Genomic DNA, 18,363 nt, shown 5'->3' on the forward strand with positions numbered 1-18,363 from the left:
TCTCTGGAACAAGTGCAATCGTGCAGACTAGGTACAATACGTTGTATTGGCGAAGATTTTTTGACACTTGCAGCATTTCTTAAAATGTCATTATTGCCATTTATTTTGTAATTAGAATATTGTATAATGGCTTTTAGCGTTGTGAAGCGCATTTCAGATGAACTCATTAACCGTAAGCGCAATTTTTAAAGTTTAAATTATCAAATTATGATTGGCTTATAAGTTTACTGGGATATGGATACACATACATATACTTTCTCAGTGTGAGAGTGTATCATGGTGAAAAATATCAGAAATGTGTCGGTTATTAGCTATTTCTTTTAAAGAAAACAGTTTTGAATATCTAACTAATTTAATGTATTTTATACATCACATTTTCTGACATTTTCTTTATAATATTGTATGTAGAATGAAAATCGATTATTGCTAATATATTTCCATACGGTTTTACCTGGAATTTGTGTCTTTAGAAATAAATATTTAAATTACTGTTTTGACAAATCCAGAAAAAATGTAAAATTAATTAAAATGTCTTTGCCTATTGTGTTACTACCAAAGGCAAGACCAATAACACTATTGCTACCATATCATTGTTCATTATTTTTTATATTAATAAAAGTTGATTGAAATGACTTGTGAATTTCGTTTTGTCCATTCGTTTTAACATCAAAGATCGTTAAATAAATGCATTATCAACGTACCATACGAGCGGAATATTTGTCTCCCCCAACGGTAATAATCGCGTATTAAAGATATATCATTGATGGAATTTTCATTGATCTAAAAATAGATAGATAGAAAATCCTATTCGTTATTTATAAATGCACAAAAAAATCCCAATTTAATTTTTAAGTAACTTCGTTTGAAATATGGGATTTCCATGCCAAACATTTCAGTTAACGCAGAATGATGTTTATATAAGCTGGTCAATGGTTCAATCAACACGAAATAAGTAATGAAATTGCATAACGAGATTTTTGATTGCAAATACAGTATGTATGAAAAGTACTGTAAAAGAGAGTTAGGCCTACTATCATATAGAGTCAAGTCCATTCCTAGTGTATTGCAACTATAAAGATAGATTTACGTACGGTAGGCCTACTCATAAAAGGAGGGAATATTAGTGTTCTATAAGCGTTGCACTATAGCACTGCAACTCCTGACACGTCTTATTATTAAAAGCATTGTTGTAAGAAACTCTAAAGGCTTCATAAGTTGAATACACCACCACAATAAATAGGTCTACTCGGGAAAATCCAAAACCAATTGTATAATCAGCCGTTATCTGGAGGACACTCCAACATATTGTGCATAAAGTCGAGCAGATAAACATGTGGTAATTCTGCTGGTCTGAAACCCGGATCATTTATGTAATGAAATCGTGAAAACCGTTATGCTAATTTATCAACACCAATTCTAAATTAATCCTAATTAATTTCGCATGCAAGATTTTAATAATTAAATGTATTTCCTTCAAGAATTTCGGTCCAATTAAACACTGGACATCGTGTCCAAGAAAAACAAAAAAGCTTTTGCCATAGAGATAATAGAACTATAATATATCTTTTTTTTAAATCGATTTTTAACATTAATTGTAAAATAACAACGATCCCAAAGGATGAGCAAAATGTGTACAGCCCACGTGATGATGACGCAGATGTCACAGGTAGTCAGAGACAGCGACGGTACGGATGTCTATTTTAAAATACGTACTGTCATTATGTAGGTGTTATGAAGGCGTTTTGTCACGACGAAAAAAAAAATTTTAAGAAAAATTAAAATAACATCAAGGTGGATATTCGTCTACTAAACGCAGAAGCGTCTCTCCGCGAGCGGTAAAATAATTGTGCGTCAAGTATCCTCGTTTTAAGTTCAATAACCCGGTAACAATGGTGTAAAAGGGAGTACTGGGTTAAACCCTCTATCTGAATGTGATCGATATCACGTAGTGATGATACACTGATTATAAACAAATAACACTTTTAAAACGGTTGTGACGCAATGCTGTACTATCACCTACATAAACAATCATGCGACTCTCACGAGTCCGTTACTAACGCGATAATCGAATAATTATCTATTGATTGATTACAAGGTTCGTTGGTAGAAGTGGTATGACCGACCAACCAATAGGGCAAAGACAAATCATCTCAAAATTACCCCACCCAAAATACTAAATTCTACTTAATTAACACGCTTAACACTAACTGAGCTTTATGACCATTAGGATTGAAACAAAAAAGTTTTACATAGGCCTATAAAGTATAAAAGTATATAAAGTATAAAAGTATACATTATAAAAGTTATATGTACAATGATCGTCTGCTAAAAACTAAACTAAAAGCTTAAACAATGTTAGGCCCAGTAGGCTGAATGATGATGACATTAGTAAGAACAGGGTGGACCACGTGAAGGTTGTCATCTTCCACCCCAGGCAATAAATAACAAGTTAGCGCGGGACCCGTCAAAGGATGTTGCCAAAGCACCCACAACATACGATTGAGTACAGTATTTTGGTGGTAGTATACAATGTAAAATGTACTCAATTTGGTACTAAATTGTGTATCCGCGGCCGCGCTACCACAAATTGACCTATAGTTGCCTTCATTTTCTCTCTGCCCCGAGACTATTGTTAGGAGGTGCGCGTGCGCGATATACCATGGTCACACGGTACATATTGTCAATACCCATAGCCATAAAGAACAACATAGCCAAACAACAGAAAAGAGAACATTCGGAGTGGATGGATTTCTTACCAATCACACAATCCTTGGTTCGAATCCTATAGTACCATCCAGGATTTTCCCCATGAACACAAAAACACGAACTACGCAAACTCCATAGAATGCAATAATCACGTTTTCATGTGTTATTGTACAAAAACACAAAAATTCCATATTCTATTTTTGAAATACAGGCTTTTTGACCGCACACGATTTAACACGCATTCTACCCTTTAATGCGCAAAAAAATACATAAAATAAAAGATAATAAGTTAAGCGATTAGAATAAAGGCTATTGTGCATTGTTCGTGATCATCCTTGAAAAACACTTCACCGGATATTTCCAAAAACTTACACAATCTATTTTGATGTTTGGTAATTTCCAACATTGTACAAAATGTTGTACATAAAGTGTAATTTATTAGACTATGGCCTACTGCTAATGTCTTTTCCATTCGATTTAAAGTACTGTAATGCTATTTTGTAATTTTACTGTAGATAAATAGTGGTATAAAACATACCTTCGTGACGTAATAACGTTCTTTTCAGGTGTGACGACCATGGTTCCGATTTGTTTCCGATTAAAATCCTGGATTGGGATAATTCCTGGAGGATTTGATAGACGGAACCATTATCTGAAAGATGCATGCAATAGGAACTTGAAAAAGGATCGGAGAAAAATCAGAAAATGAGTAAGCATTCTTGGTAATAAATATGACCAAAAATAATGACAAATGAAGTATATAGTGACATTTTAAACGGATGTGAAAAAGGAATACAAATAATGGTGTCACTAGGAATGTCACATGTATCACAAGTAGATGACAAATGGATCAAAGCAAAAGGGAATGAAAAATAAACACAAAAAAACCGTGGAATTTTGGAGAGAAAAAAAAGAAGTATAAATGTTTTTAGAGTTTTCCCCTCCTCGTTGTATCCGCCTATGAGATTAAGATTATTAGTTGGTGTGTGTTCGACTGTCGGTTATGGTCATTTATATACTTATTACGTGTTGAATTGTTAGGATATATATAAAACAAATTCCCTGAACCATAAAACTCCGGTACGGGTGAATGCTGTACGACCAAATAAAGCGTTGATACAGTTATTTCCTCGTGTGTGCCAGCGTTCTATTCGCCGGTTATCTTTGTAATTAAATGTGGGACATTCCCGTCACCGTACCGGTCTTCTCGTATTATAAACATAAAATCATACTACAGTATTGTAAAAATGTGTATTCAATTGGTTGTACAGTACTACAGTATAATAACGAAAGAATGGCGTTAAGGAAGTAATAAAGGAAGTTCAGCATCGATTTCAATTATTAAAAATTTTAAAAAGCTGGTAAAGTTAAAGTACTGTAGTAGTAACGCGTCCGCTTCAGTAATAGATAGAAAAGATAATAAAGCTTGGTTCCCACTAGGACGCAACACAAGGATGAGGGGCAACGCAAGCGACGAATTGACAGCGGATAAGCCATCACTTGTGATTGGTCAAATTGCGTTGCTTTTTTAATTTGGTTTGCGGTAATCGCAGGATATTTTTGCTACAAATTCACACGAAATAATTCTGGAACAAAAATAACGTTTAAAAGAAACAAAAACAATGTATATGAGGTTAAGAATTGTTCAACATTTCTTTATTTGTTAACAAATCAAACTATCCTTTTGAATACAAAACAAACTAATAAATTCTTCTTTATATATACAGTATTTACAGAACAAAAAGCACCTGTTAACAAAATGGCAGAAATGGCGAAAGTAGACGATAATTATTACACTGTAGCCGTTATATTCTCTAGTAGTACTTAAACTTTAATACTGATCATGAAACATATTGCACAAAGACATTAAGTTACCTGTGATGGAAATAGCACCAAAAGATTATAAATATGGTATTGCATAGTGAAAGTAATTAGTTTAGCAAACATTAGTTTTGTTTTTACTGAAGTTATGAATTTTAATTGCTTTGAAATTCAGTTTTGTTTTTTAAAAAAATCACAAGTTATTTTAATACTAAAAGTTTAAATTTTGCATTAATTTCAATTTGTAAGGAATTTGTTAGGAAAATTTACCAGTATAACTTTTTAATTTGTAATACTTGCGGTCAATTTTGTTAATCAAAGTTATCAACCAATTTCTATATCATCATCATCATTAACTTGGCCATCACAGGTATCTAAATGATCAACTAACTGAGCATGTTCCATGACTTTAAACTCTTTCAAACAACAAGGACAGCGTAATAATTCATCATCCCCCTCCTCCAGCAAACTACCATCTGCTGGTTCCTCATCAACTTGGTTTCCAACTAATTCACCAAAAGCTTCAGTTTTAGAAGTAGATTGTTTATTTTTAATTGGATCAATGGTTTTTGGACTAGAATCAGGACAATCAACTCCATCAGCTTCCACCATTTCAGGCAAGTAACTTTGTGACAATTTTGCGGCTTCTCCAAACCCACACGTTTGAGAAAAGGGTTTAAATGCTTGTTGTTGATATTGTTGATATTTTTGTTGTTGTTGTTGTTCTTTTTCTTGATATCGAAGAATTACTTGATTACGTTCTACAATCATTTGTGAGAGTTTTCCATTCTTTTCTAGCAACTGTTGATACCTTCCTTGAATCTGTGCACGATCTGCTCTTTCTAATTTGAAATCTTCAGTTATTGAACTAACTTGGTGTTCTAAAAGCATAATTTGTTCACATTGTTCATCAGATGCCTGCTTCTCCTTAACCTGTTTTTCTAGCGTTGCTATCCTCTCGTGAAGTCTGCTATTCAGGTCACACGCTTTTCCTAAATCGGTTTCTAAACTAAGAACAGCAGCATCGATTTCTTTTTTTCGTTGGATTTCTTTCTCTTTTTGCGCCCTCTCAAGTTCAGAGACTTTTTCAACAAGATCTTGGCAATACTTCTCTAAAACCTTATTTTCAGATATTTTTAATTTTTGTGTCAACTGTACAACGTGTGCTTCTCTTTGATCGGAGTATTTCTGCCAGCGAGTGTTCATGCTAATCACATCTTTCAATTGTTTACTTAAATCTGCATTTTCACGGCTTAAATTTCGCACCTGTTCTTGCAATGTTTTACATTCATCTTCCAAACTCAAGTTTGATTCTGGATTCAGAATTTTGACATGGTCAATGAACATTTTTCTTTCTTTCGCCCATATCTTCTCTCTTTGCGCATATTCTTTCAGTTCTTTTGTTATTTTCTTTTTCTCGTCAACTAATTTTTCTGTATTTGATTTCAATTTTCTTAATTCGGAACTCAACATGTCACGAACAGCGTCCTCATCGGAACGCTGTGTACGATAATCTTGTAACTGACATTGTAACTTACTAATTATTATATCTTTCTCATTGTCTGAAGATCTCATTTGAGTTAAAACATCGATGAGTTCTGTTTCTTTTAGTTTCAGTTGTCTAGACAGTTTACTAAGTTCTTCCTCAAGAGCAGATATGGTTTCCTTTGCTTCGGCAACCTGAACACAAAAAAAATGAATGTAATAATTTCAAGGATTAAATACTTCATTGGCAAATTAGTAATGTTAACATAAGTATTGATGTCATTACAGATAAATACTAAATAAAAAAGAAATGTTCTATACACTTTTACATTCATACAATATGTTAAACTTGATGATAAATGTACAGAATTATAAAGCAGTGTGATTCAATATTTATTCTGTATTTTTTTATCATTTTCATCATACTGTACTGTATTGAAATAATAACACTTATTTCTTTACAAGAGATAGAATGCACAAATACAATAGCAAACTGCTATCAGTGGGATTAAACACAATACACTGGTACTGTTATATAATTCACAAACCAACAAAACTGTTGAGTTGATCCCCTTTAATATGCGGATTGATTATAGTCGTCATACATAGAGCTACCCAAAAATAGCATAATGGAATTTACAAGATTCCAGTTTCAACCGGTTTTTAAAGGGGCCGTGACAGTGTATACTGTACTGTACAAATGAGAACAATTAAATTGTGCAAACACAAAAGAATTTTATGAGCTGTTGGAGTTTGAATCCAATTGAAAAGAAAGGGGTCGCCCACGTGTCAATTTGGTTTATGACTTTGCATATTAACAGAGAATTTTTATGAAAACTAATAATAATTAAAATAGATTTTTTTGTAAATATTTATATAGGCCTACGTCTTTAGTAACAATTTCATTTGGCAATGTAACATGGACGAGAATGAACAAAATCATTTTTAGCACTCGCAATATATTTTATGTTAAGTTTCATAGTAAGCATATGACATTATTAGCGTACATTTAACATAGATTTATAAATGGATACTACTGTATAGATCTAAAAGTATAAATAACATTTGGGGAGAGAGCGGTAAAATCTGCTGGAATAAAAACATGAATAATTTAAAATAATATTACAATATAAATTTATATAATAAAGGAAATCTTACCTCTTCGGAGCTGTAATTTTCATCAAGAAGTCTTTTATATCGTATAGCGTCGTCCAACAAAGATTTTAATATCTGTTTATCGTGGCCAGGCTCGAATATCTCGTGTTCTTTCAAATCAACAGATGAGTCCAAGTTGTGTTTATGTAACCGCCATTGTAAATGTTCAATACACATTTTATAGCTTTTTACCGTCTTCTCTAAATGGTTCAATGATTTATCGCGGTCTTTTAACAACTGTTCTAGAAGATGTATACATTTTAAACTTTTTCTAAAGGAAACGTTTTCCTCTTCTAACATTTGCGTTTTATCTGGATCAACTGTACCGCTGCTAGGCCTACTAAGCCTGCCCTTACCTTTGCCTGTCAGAGGAGGCTTTTCTGCGGAGAATTCGGGTTCTCCCCCTTTTGGTAGTAGGCCTAGGCCTGTTCGGCCACTACTACTACTATACGCACTATCATAGTTTGGATTTGATGACATTATTAATTATAATTATATCAAAGCAACTTTCTGGGATATCGTCTACTGACAATATCTTACCCTTGATGTTAAATTTGGGTGTGTTTTTATGCCACCGAGTTATCGATACGAATGACAATTATTCCGCACAAACAACGTTATATAGGCCTATTTTAGCATAGATCATATGTCCTAGATGCATCATTTTCATTGGCTGACACAGTACACCCAGGATATTGGAAATCCCCATATCTTTTTTTATCATAATTGGTATTAACTATTATAAATAGTATACAAGTAACATTATGGGAAACCCATATTTTTGTCAGTTTTGCTTCATTTGGATATTGTGGGTCTTTATTTTTGTGTGTGTTTAAGTTTATTTCTTCCTCATTTTGAGGTAATTTTATAAATAGACCTTTAACTTTATTTATAAAACTCAGATAATTAGTAAAACTGTATAAAAAAAGAATATTTGTTAATTATAATCAAACTATTATTTCTATTATTAATATTGTGTGTAAATATAATATACTAGAAGAAATTCCCGCCCCAAATATATTCTACTTATCCACTTCACCTTGAAATGCCGGTGGATGTTTTTACCCAATTATTTCCACCACCCACACTCTCCGATAGTGTACAACAAGTACCACAGTACAATTCCAGTTATTTCTATACCGTTGTCACTCCACAAACCACCTCCACCTCCCGTGGGTGTGATTTCAATGAATAGGTCTTTCCAAGTTTAAGTCATGATCCCACACTATGAAGGAATTTATAGTAGGCCTAACCAAGACATTTTCAAATGCAATTTATAAAGACTGACATAGCTCAGATCACGCATGCTTGAGCTGGTCCTTCTCGTTTCATATTTCGAGTATAAAAGTGCATTTTTCGGGGACCTAATGGCTCTATTTTGTTAAAAATTGCCTTAGCTCCACCCCAACCATGGGCTGGTCCTGTAGAATTGTGTTTATCAATGTATAAGTGCAATTTCCGGGGACTGGCCATCAACCTAGCATCTCTATTTTTTCAAAATGTTCTTAGCTCATCCCCAACCATGGTATTGGAGATTATTTCCATATTTCAAATTACAAGTGCCATTTCCAGGGACCTAGAGCAGCTCTATTTTTCAAAGTTCTGCATTTACAGCAAACAGCCATGCCTCTGCAATGTAGGCCTACATTGCATCGTCATAAGTTATTAAAGTAATAAATATAATGAATATGATTGATAATTGATCAAGTTTGCAGAAGAATCTCAGAAAATTTAAATTATGTCTTTCTTATGTCCAGACCGTTTTAATACAAAATATTTTTTTCCGATTTTCGAAGGACACCGAGTTTACCTTGTAATAATTATGTATCCATGCATGAGTGTGTATTCTATATATTAATTTTTGTTTACATTAGCCTATCTGTTTTTTATCGTGCTAATATTTGACAATCTTAAGAAGAATTTTTAATTTTATTTTACAATTTTATGGACAAACAAGCTTTAGTATTCATAAACCATGATATTTAAGTCTTTTGTTTTCTATTAATTTAATATAAGGGATTGACCTTTTTTTTATTACCAGATTTGAAAATCAATTGCGAAAGAAAAAAATAATAAAGCAATCCGATTTATCAACACCCATTTTGTTGATCCAATATGGTGTAATGTCTATCAACAATAAATCAATAATCTAAATTAGGCTACATGATAGGTGATGAAATTATACTTTCCTATGATGAAAATTTCCATGTGACTGTACTGCTGCAAGGGCGGCGGTACTGGTGGAGTTTCGCGTCCCCTTTGGAGTCACGCCATGATCACCTGTCGGAAAACCTGGGGTGCTACCACTAGTCCCGTCCGCCTGAAAGTGACACTAATAATAACCAGAAATGTTACACCATGCGTTTGAATACCCATTTCGGGTTCGACAATCTAAATGTGTTTTTTCCATTTGACTCATCTTGCGTTGTGGGTTGACTCAGGGCTGTCACCCCCTCCCCCATCCCCATAACATAAATATAATATGGTGCAATGAGTTAAATTTGTATTTTTAAATTACATAATGAGTAATGAAACAAAACAAAGCGAAATGAGTCAAAAATAACTCTACAATGTATTTATGTTGATTTTGAGGTTTTTCCAAGGCTTTTTATATCAGAGAATCTATTGTTTGACCATAGAGGAAATTCCAATATGTTTGAGAATAATACTTATCATAGTCCACCTGTGTGTTTACTTATCATTGTTGGTTCAAAGGTCATGGAGTAAATGTAGTTATCGGTTATTTCCAATGATATTATTAGTAGAGCAGTTAACGCCATAAAAATAGCCAAGTTGTGCATTTTATTACCAAAGCATGAAACTTGGCACAAAGTTTCTTTGAGATATATAGATTCAAAATATCGGGGGGGTGCCAAGTGTCCAACGTCCGGTATGGCGGCCATCTTGATTTCAAAATGGCCACCATAAAAACAAAAAGTGCTCATATCTTGGCAACTACAAACAGTAGACACTTGATGTTGGTCTCAAAATGTTCATAAACTACATATTTCTATTTACTCTAATGGACAATTTCGCTCAAAAGTGACCGGAAATGGGATTTTCTCTAGTTTGACCTTTGACCTCATATTTGTATATCTCAATAACTACTGGGCATTTTCATTCGATTTTGGTGTCATTTTGTTCAGAATAAATATATTTATATTTGTTGTAATGAAACATTTCCACATAAAATGACCCAAAATACAATTGTTGACCTTTGACATTTATCCGATATGATTGTAGAATTATGTGATCATTATGGGGTTTATGTTAGTACAGTATAATGTAAAATAACTTTTTTTTCGACAAATTAAATGTTTCCCTTTCCTTTGAATAAACACTTGATGCAAACATCTCCATAAATTATTATTCTGAAATTTTTACTCACCTGATAGGTGTAATGTATTGCTAACATACCGACATTTTTTAGTTCTCACAATCTGCATTACACCCACATAATGTTGTACAGGACAATTCAGCTTTTATGCATTTACATCTTCCAGCAGAGCAGTTAACTTTACACCCACATTTCAGCAGCTCTCCACATGCTTTTGATACTTCAGGAAGATCAGACCAGTGGGGAACAAATCCATTTCCAGCAACGTTCCTTTTCCATCCCCATTCTTGTGGATCTATAGCTTCTGCAGAGTCATTAATTGACATTTTCCATTTCATAGCCTGTAGAGATGATCTTTTGATATGCTGCTTCAGTGCAGCTTCTGTTGGAGGCAGGTTCTCGATGGATCGACTGCTCTTGGTAAATAAGATCTGTCTAGCCTCATTTACTCGAGTGGCGTTACATGTTTGACTGTATGTGGCAACTACAAACCTCTCAATTTCAAGGTTGTCATCATCTGAAATTTCATTTGGATTTTTGATATTTGATAACTTGTTAAATAACCCTGAAATATCGGGCATACTTGTCCATGTGTTGTAGAAGGATGTTTTTCCTTTCCCTGCAAAAGAGGAAGTTGTGTCTGCTCCTGTAAATGAATGGAAAAAAAGTAGGCCAGTACATCTCTGTGCACCCATAGTGTTCACTAACTCATGGATTGCGATTATTTTTTGTGCTTTACCAACTCCATATTCTACATAGAGCTCATCTATGCCAACTAGTTTGTTAAATAGTGATGTAGCAATTACTACAACATCACTGTCAACAGTCTTTATTGTAATCTTTGGATACCATTTTGAAATGTTTTTGACGTGAAGTAGCATTCTTTCGTCAGCCTCTTCTATGTTACAATTAGACAAGTCCGGGAAGTTTTCATTTTTATGATTTGAGAGCACTCCGTCTTTCAAAGTACTTACTACGAACTTATCATGTATTTGTGTAGTACTTTTGTGTGCCAGAAACTCAAATAATTCTTGCTTATTTTCGGTGCATCTCAAAAATGTACTCCAATTCTGTGGTAATGGCCCTTTGCTGTACACCTTTCGTCTCACTCCCTTTCCTCGATTTTCTCTAGTCATTGATTTTAAGCTATCTTCAAAATATCTGTCCCAGACTAAATCAATTCGTGAAAGACATCTCAATTGAGACTGCAAATATGGTACAAAGTTATTATTCGAGTAATCCTCAAATGTGTGACACCCTGATGGACGTACCATATTGACAAGAGCTGGGCCATCAAATACCTTTGCATCCACTTGTGGACTTTCACTTCGAAGGTCTTGGTCGCCGCTAATTATACAAGAAACTATGTCTGATTTAGACTTAGCGGGTCTTAATCGACCATCTTCAGACAAAGACGGGGGTGTTTTGTCATTCTCATGCGCAAAGAATGTCTTCAAATCACCTTCTCTATGCTGAGATGCTATATACAGCCGAGAAAACATTCCAACATCACGCTTAGCAGCCTGAAGTTTCTTGTCTTTTTTAGATTTGCTGTTCAACTTTGAAGTAAATGGAATGAGTTTGTTCTTTGGTATTGTATCACTAAGTGGTATTTTTGGATCTTCTATGCGATTGGCCAAGAAATCTTTAAACTGATCTTTACCGCTCTTCTCTACATTCTGTAAATTAGTTGACGAAGTGCTGACAACTTTTGTTTCAATGTTGAAGAGCTCACTGCTATCATCTTCAAATGGATTTCCGAATTCGTTTAAAGTGGCAACAACCAACTTTACGTCATTGTAGTACCTCTTTTGTGTTGTTTTTCCAGCATCGTGGTGTTCATAAATTGTGTCTGTTAATTCACAATCACTGATAGCTGAATCAAACTCAGATGTCAACCTCACAACTTCGGGACCAGCCATTATCCATCTCCGCAAACTCATTTCGTCTTCAGTCAATCCAATTGCTCCACCCACACCTTTTATTTTGGCGTTCAACTGCTCATGGTTATGATCTAGCGCAATTTTCGAAAACTTTCTGTTTGATTTTTGTATAGTGAACTTTCCACTGGCAAATTGTGCATAAATTGCTGGATGAGTGTTATGAAGATGTTGCATAGTATGGATATGAACAGGTAGCCACCTTGAATAATTATAATGGTCTAAAGCGAACATCCATGGTGCTATGGCATGTAGTTGATTTAAATACAGTTCAAAGTTGCCTGTTCTAATTGACTTAACAAACTGAAGAAGTGTTAGCTCCATCCTCATTGTTAAATTCCAGAACTTGAACATCGGGTGCTTCTCCATCTGGTTTTCCCAATCAGAAAATGACATTGCGGAATCAGAATCTTCGATATATTTCATATATGCATGTTTCTTCTTTATGTATAATGCACATGCTGTGACCTGGTGCAGATAGCGACACAAAGCAGTATTCGATGAAGCAGATAACATGGCATTGGCCTTGCCACCAGTCACTACTGATGAAGCACTCATCAACTCTGTCCAACCACTTCCATTTAGCCAATCACCTAAAAATAAAAAAAAATCAATAATGATTGGTTAGACAATTATAAAGATACATCATTAGTCCAATTAATTATAATGCACTGTTGTTTATTAGTTTTTAATTGTTGAGTTTTACCTGGAAATTTAATAAATTAAATAAATAAAACATGGTATGGTAGGCCTAATTGTATACTCACCTATACACCGCATGAAAGTCATTTCAATGTGAAAGTCAGCCATCATAACTAGGAACCCCTTTTCGCCAAGGGTCTGGTCTTTCGTCCACTGGATTCTCTTAGCAATGGCATAAAGCGGCTGGTCCACAGTTAAAACAGGTACTTGACCTGTCATAATAATTTTGGTTAAAGTTATATAACTAAAGTAAAGTAACTTTATAAAAAGTTTATATATATATAACTAGTTAATTAATTAAATAACATGAATATACATTTATCCGCCACCATTACATATTAATTATTTTCATCAGTACAACATACCAGGATTAAGGTATTCTGTATGATTCTTAATTAGCATCATAGCATGATGAATCATGGCTGGTGAATCTGCTTTCTCACGAAAAAGCGGAAGAAGAGTCGTTATTGCTGGTGGTAAAATATCCTCGTCTTTCATTTGATGCGAGTAATAACTAGACCTAAAAAACAAAATCACATTTAAGTATTCACTTATTTTAAGAAATAATTATCATACTTGTTTATTTTAAATTAAAATTATTGAAAGTATCGTATCTACTGTACCAATGAAGGTTGTCATTATCATCATCATCATTGACAAATGCTTTGTAAACATTTTCCAACCACTGACCCTCAGATTCTACCACGTCATTCGTTGTAACATGATGTACCTGTGATGAACGAATACAAGAATTTAAAAGTATCTACACATAATATAATATAATTTATATTACAATATATAAATAAGTGAGCCATGATAGTTCAATGCCTTGTAACAATGTGAATAATTTGTAAAGTAATTCTTACCAATTGGTTATATTCTGTTTTTGGAACATTCACATCTTTCGTCTTTAGGACAAATGGTTGCAAGTTTGTATATGAAGTTGGCAGTTGCTTTAAGTTGGCAGATTGAGAGACATCAATACCAGTTTGTACTTGTGTATCACCATCACCCTTATTTTCCAAATGCTGGGTGCACGAAATTGCTGTACCATGCCATGAGTCCTTTGCGTTTCTAGAACTAGGATTGTGGTCAATGTTGTCGACTGCATGTGTTGAAAATAATCGGTGCTTTAGAATGGGAGGGCTTACATGGCCTACATTTTCATAATGTTGACATATGTTGTTCCCTAGTGCAGTTGAAATTGACAGAAAACGGGAATACGAAATTGAAAGTCCTAATTTGTAGAATTTGTCGATAAGTGATCGATTCCTTGTTTCTGAATGTATTTTTAAAGCTATGTATATCGGAAGTGGTGTCTCTTTATCATCTGCATGGCGAATTCTTGTGGTGTTTCTGTTTCTGTTTTTGTTCATTCTTGAGTTAAACATGATAAGTTGAGACAATGATGCAGCTTGTGTAATTCGGTTTGCTTTTAGGTCACTAGGTGTGGACTCATAATTACCTCCTATTATTAATGATATGAGCTGTAGAAGACTCGGGGGTACAGAATCTATAACACAATTGTCTTCAAAACTCCCACTAAATGTATTTGTTTTTCGAAACATGTCTCTGCGAATAATTCTTGCCACTTGACGAATGTGGTTCATTTCAGAAGATGATGACATTGAAAATTCAAGCGCAGCAGCCATATTATCCTTGTATGAAATGTACACCTTTTGTTTATGAGTGATTGTTTTTAAATTTGAATTAGCTTCCAGAATCCTATCTTTGAAACGTGTAGCATGTAAATTTGAAGGAGTCGCACCTAAACTACCTAAAACATCAGAGTATAATTTCTTTAACTCAGACAACAGGATAAAAGGAGCAATTTCATCCATTGCTTGTAGCTTGTCATCTATGAAATTCATCACTTCTGCGAAAGCTATGTCGTCCATATCCAATCGATTGTCTTGATTGTCATCTGTTTTATCTTTTGTGTACAGGAAAACTTTATATTTATTTCTGAAAGCCAGCATGCATTGGTCATGGTAACAAGCATCACGTGCAAACATAGTGCCTTCAGAAAGTTTGGCAAGCACCTTGGTATCACCCATTTCATTTGCTGCTTTTCTAATATTTATGTCTCTACCGTCCGTCTGCACTTTAAGCAGTACATCATTTGGATTTGAATTTTGATAGATGCTTTTTGACTTCAAGACTCCTTCTTTATCACAAAAGAAACACTTTGAAGATCTCAAATGTGCTTCTGTGTTTACAGTGCTCCGTGTTTTTTTGCACATTGTATCACTGTTTTGATTTTCTTCTTCTTTCTTTCTTTTTGTTATGGCCCTCTGTAATCTTGTTGAAGATAATTCAAGAATGCAGCTTTTATGCCATCTAGCCCGATTTGCAATTAGGTTTGTAGCAATATCGCATGCATCACCCTGCAAAGCAGCCACACAGACTTTGAATTTATTTGGCAGTGGCAAATCGTTGTCAATGAATTTTCTTATTTTGCTTTCAAAATTATAATAAACATCATTATTGTCTTCTTTAAATACATTCAACACATCATTTCCATTACTCTGGCACAATACACACTTGCTCCAATCCATAATGCCACGAAGATTCTCCTGTAGAAAGTAACATAAATACACTAAATCTAGGCCTAGGCTGAATAAACATCACAAATAAAAATTTATGCCTATTCATATTTACGATAGAAAGAAGTACATACATTACATTCTATTACAAAAAGAAACAGATTTTATCTCACTCTCTATACCCTAATCATCAAGCCTACCCTTCTCCTGTCAGGCCTAAAGATGCAAGCTAGGCCTATCAAAGGTAGGCCAGACCTATATTTGCCTAAGGCACGCCACGTGGTCATTGCCCACAAGAGCTAGGCCTAGGCCTGACAGAATGTCACGCATATACATGTCGTTGTGAGTGATCATTTTGATTCATATTCCTGCTAACAATCATGTTTAGATACTTGGATAGTTTATGTTACTTATATGTAGAAAATGAATGTCTATAGAACAAAAAGAAACTCACCATTTTACATAAAAAGTATTGTTTGTCTTTCCTGCTCAAAAACTATGAAAACTTTTAGCCAATCAGAAGGTTCAATTAGTATTGAACTATGACACCTCCCAGCACATGTCAATTTAATAATTCTGATAAATTTAGAGTGTCTGTAGTGTACTATACTATTTAAGTCCATCAAATTTTGAATTAATAGAATTAATCTTAATTAATTTAATCTACATTATCAACATGAACGACATAATGATCACATAATTCGATAATAACATCGTATAAATGTCAAAGGCCATAAATTGTATTTTCGGTCATTTTATGTGAAAATGTTTCATTACAGCAAATATAAATATATTTATTCTGAACAAAATGACACCAAAATCGAATGAAAATGCCCAGTAGTTATTGAGATATACAAATGTGAGGTCAAAGGTCAAACTGGAGAAAATCCTGCTTCCGGTCACTTTTGGGCGAAATTGTCCATTAGAGCAAATAGAAATATGTAGTTTGTGAACATTTTGAGACCAAAATCAAGTGTCTACTGTTTGTAGTTGCCAAGATATGAGCACTTTTTGTTTTTGTGGTGGCCATTTTGAAATCAAGATGGCCGCCATACCGGACATTGGACACTTGGCACCCCCCGATATTTTGAATCTATATATATCAAAGAAACTTTGTGCCAAGTTTCATGCTTTGGTAATAAAATGCACACCTCATGTCACTAACTGCTCTACTATATAGCCTATACAGTATTATTATTACATCTCGCTTGTCATTTCCTAACGTTAAACTGTAGAGGGGGTAGTTTATATTTATTCGAAAAAAAAAACCAATAATAACTTTAGTAAAATCCAGAGAGATGTAATAAGCCGGCTATAGGCCTATACTATCGTTGGTAAAATCCCAATTCTTTTTATGAATTTTCGTAATGATGGTTTGTACAGTTCGCACTTGATGTTATTGTCAAGTTTTTAACAATTTGTTAGGGTTTTTTAAAATTGTTATGTCATAAGTATAGTATTTGCGTGAAATTTCTTCGGAGCGTGTATATAGTAATCTTTTTTCACTACTTTTTATATCTTATTTGTAGTCGAATCTCTTTATGCACCTTTTTATTTGTATCAGTTTGTATTGTTGATGGACTTGGTCCGAAATAAAAATTCAATTGAATGTATTTCTTTACTCAGAGGGAAGAGTTAAATTACACTCTTCCCTGATTTACTGTACACACAAACTGTAATGTTTTGGTTACATTGACTTCAGTTTATATTAAATAAAATTAAATTTAAAAAACGTAACAAATGACGGTGGCTAAAAAAGAGGATTGCATCAAACTTAATGTAGGACCTATTTTTATTTCAGAATATTATAATATCACGATATTAAACAAAACATGCAGCGGAAAGTATTTTAAGGGGCCGATGAGGTGGGGATTAGTGGTGTATAGGCCTATGTAAAAAATAAAAAAACACTATATACCAATATATTATGAAAAACATTTGATTAGTAAAAGATAATGAATGTAGGGATTTATATTACATTACGCCTATCAGCAACAGTTCTTGCAAGTTTAGTTGGTTTTGTTTAATGTTTCATATACTATTTTGTATGTACCATAAATGTGCAACGTTAGGATATTTACGGTTTTCCTTTCTTTTGTAAGTAGTAGTAGGCCTACATCCAACATTTTCATTGGGCGCGGGCGCGGGCGGGACGCGCGTTTCTATCCCGTGTTAAGACGTTTGACTGTTTTAACCGTAATTCCACACCTGTCTTACAAAAAGAAAGAAAGAACGAAAGATAAAACAATATTAGGGAGAGAGACGACCGTTTTTTAATTTCTATATTGTAATCCTTCCAAAAAAATAATATAGGCCTAGGGCCTATGTTAATAAGATAGTACGTTAACAGTTTTAATTATTGTTCTTTCGTCATTAAATGATTTTTTATAAATTGATATTATTTGATAATAATTATAATAAATAATGATTTATTAACAATTTTATTTGTTTACGTCCTAGTAAACATAAGATATGAAATGCTGTATCTAATAAAGCAGGGCCTATCGGGTATTAAATACATAATTGTTTTGAAGATCGGATGACATGGGTCTATGATTGGATTTATTTTTTGTTGTGTAGTTGATTTAGCTTATCAATCAATTAAATCAAACAATCCACTTTTATTTCAGAACATAGTCCATAGCCTACCCGGTACTTTTCTTCTCGATTT

At 33.8% G+C, this 18,363-nt stretch overlaps 2 protein-coding genes and 1 long non-coding RNA gene across 3 annotated transcripts in view; 2 read left to right on the top strand and 1 right to left on the bottom strand.

Annotated features, from left to right (window-relative positions):
- LOC144856010 (uncharacterized) overlaps nucleotides 1-18,363 on the top strand; it is a 207,956-nt gene that overhangs the window by 43,148 nt on the left and 146,445 nt on the right. The gene's annotated exons all lie outside the window — the stretch shown is intronic.
- The window catches only part of LOC144856000 (uncharacterized), a 91,798-nt gene that overhangs the window by 6,226 nt on the left and 67,209 nt on the right, over nucleotides 1-18,363 (top strand). The window lies entirely within an intron of this gene.
- LOC144855760 (uncharacterized) lies at nucleotides 4,336-7,770 on the bottom strand. Its single transcript, XM_078713681.1, has 2 exons — nucleotides 7,171-7,770; nucleotides 4,336-6,207 (listed from the first exon to the last, which is right to left on the bottom strand). The coding sequence occupies exons 1-2, from the start codon at nucleotides 7,645-7,647 to the stop codon at nucleotides 4,852-4,854; spliced, it is 1,833 nt and encodes a 610-aa protein (XP_078569807.1). The 5' UTR covers nucleotides 7,648-7,770; the 3' UTR covers nucleotides 4,336-4,851.

Source organism: Antedon bifida, chromosome 11, assembly GCF_963402885.1.
Source record: "Antedon bifida chromosome 11, ecAntBifi1.1, whole genome shotgun sequence".
NCBI classification, from domain to species: Eukaryota; Metazoa; Echinodermata; class Crinoidea; order Comatulida; family Antedonidae; genus Antedon; species Antedon bifida.

Excerpts from the sequence above, each read along its gene's own strand:
- LOC144855760 (XM_078713681.1), bottom strand. The coding sequence starts at position 7,647 with ATGTCATCAAATCCAAACTATGATAGTGCGTATAGTAGTAGTAGTGGC. Across the intron at positions 6,208-7,170 it reads AAAATTACAGCTCCGAAGAG|GTTGCCGAAGCAAAGGAAAC; the intron begins GTAAGATTTCCT and ends TTTTGTGTTCAG.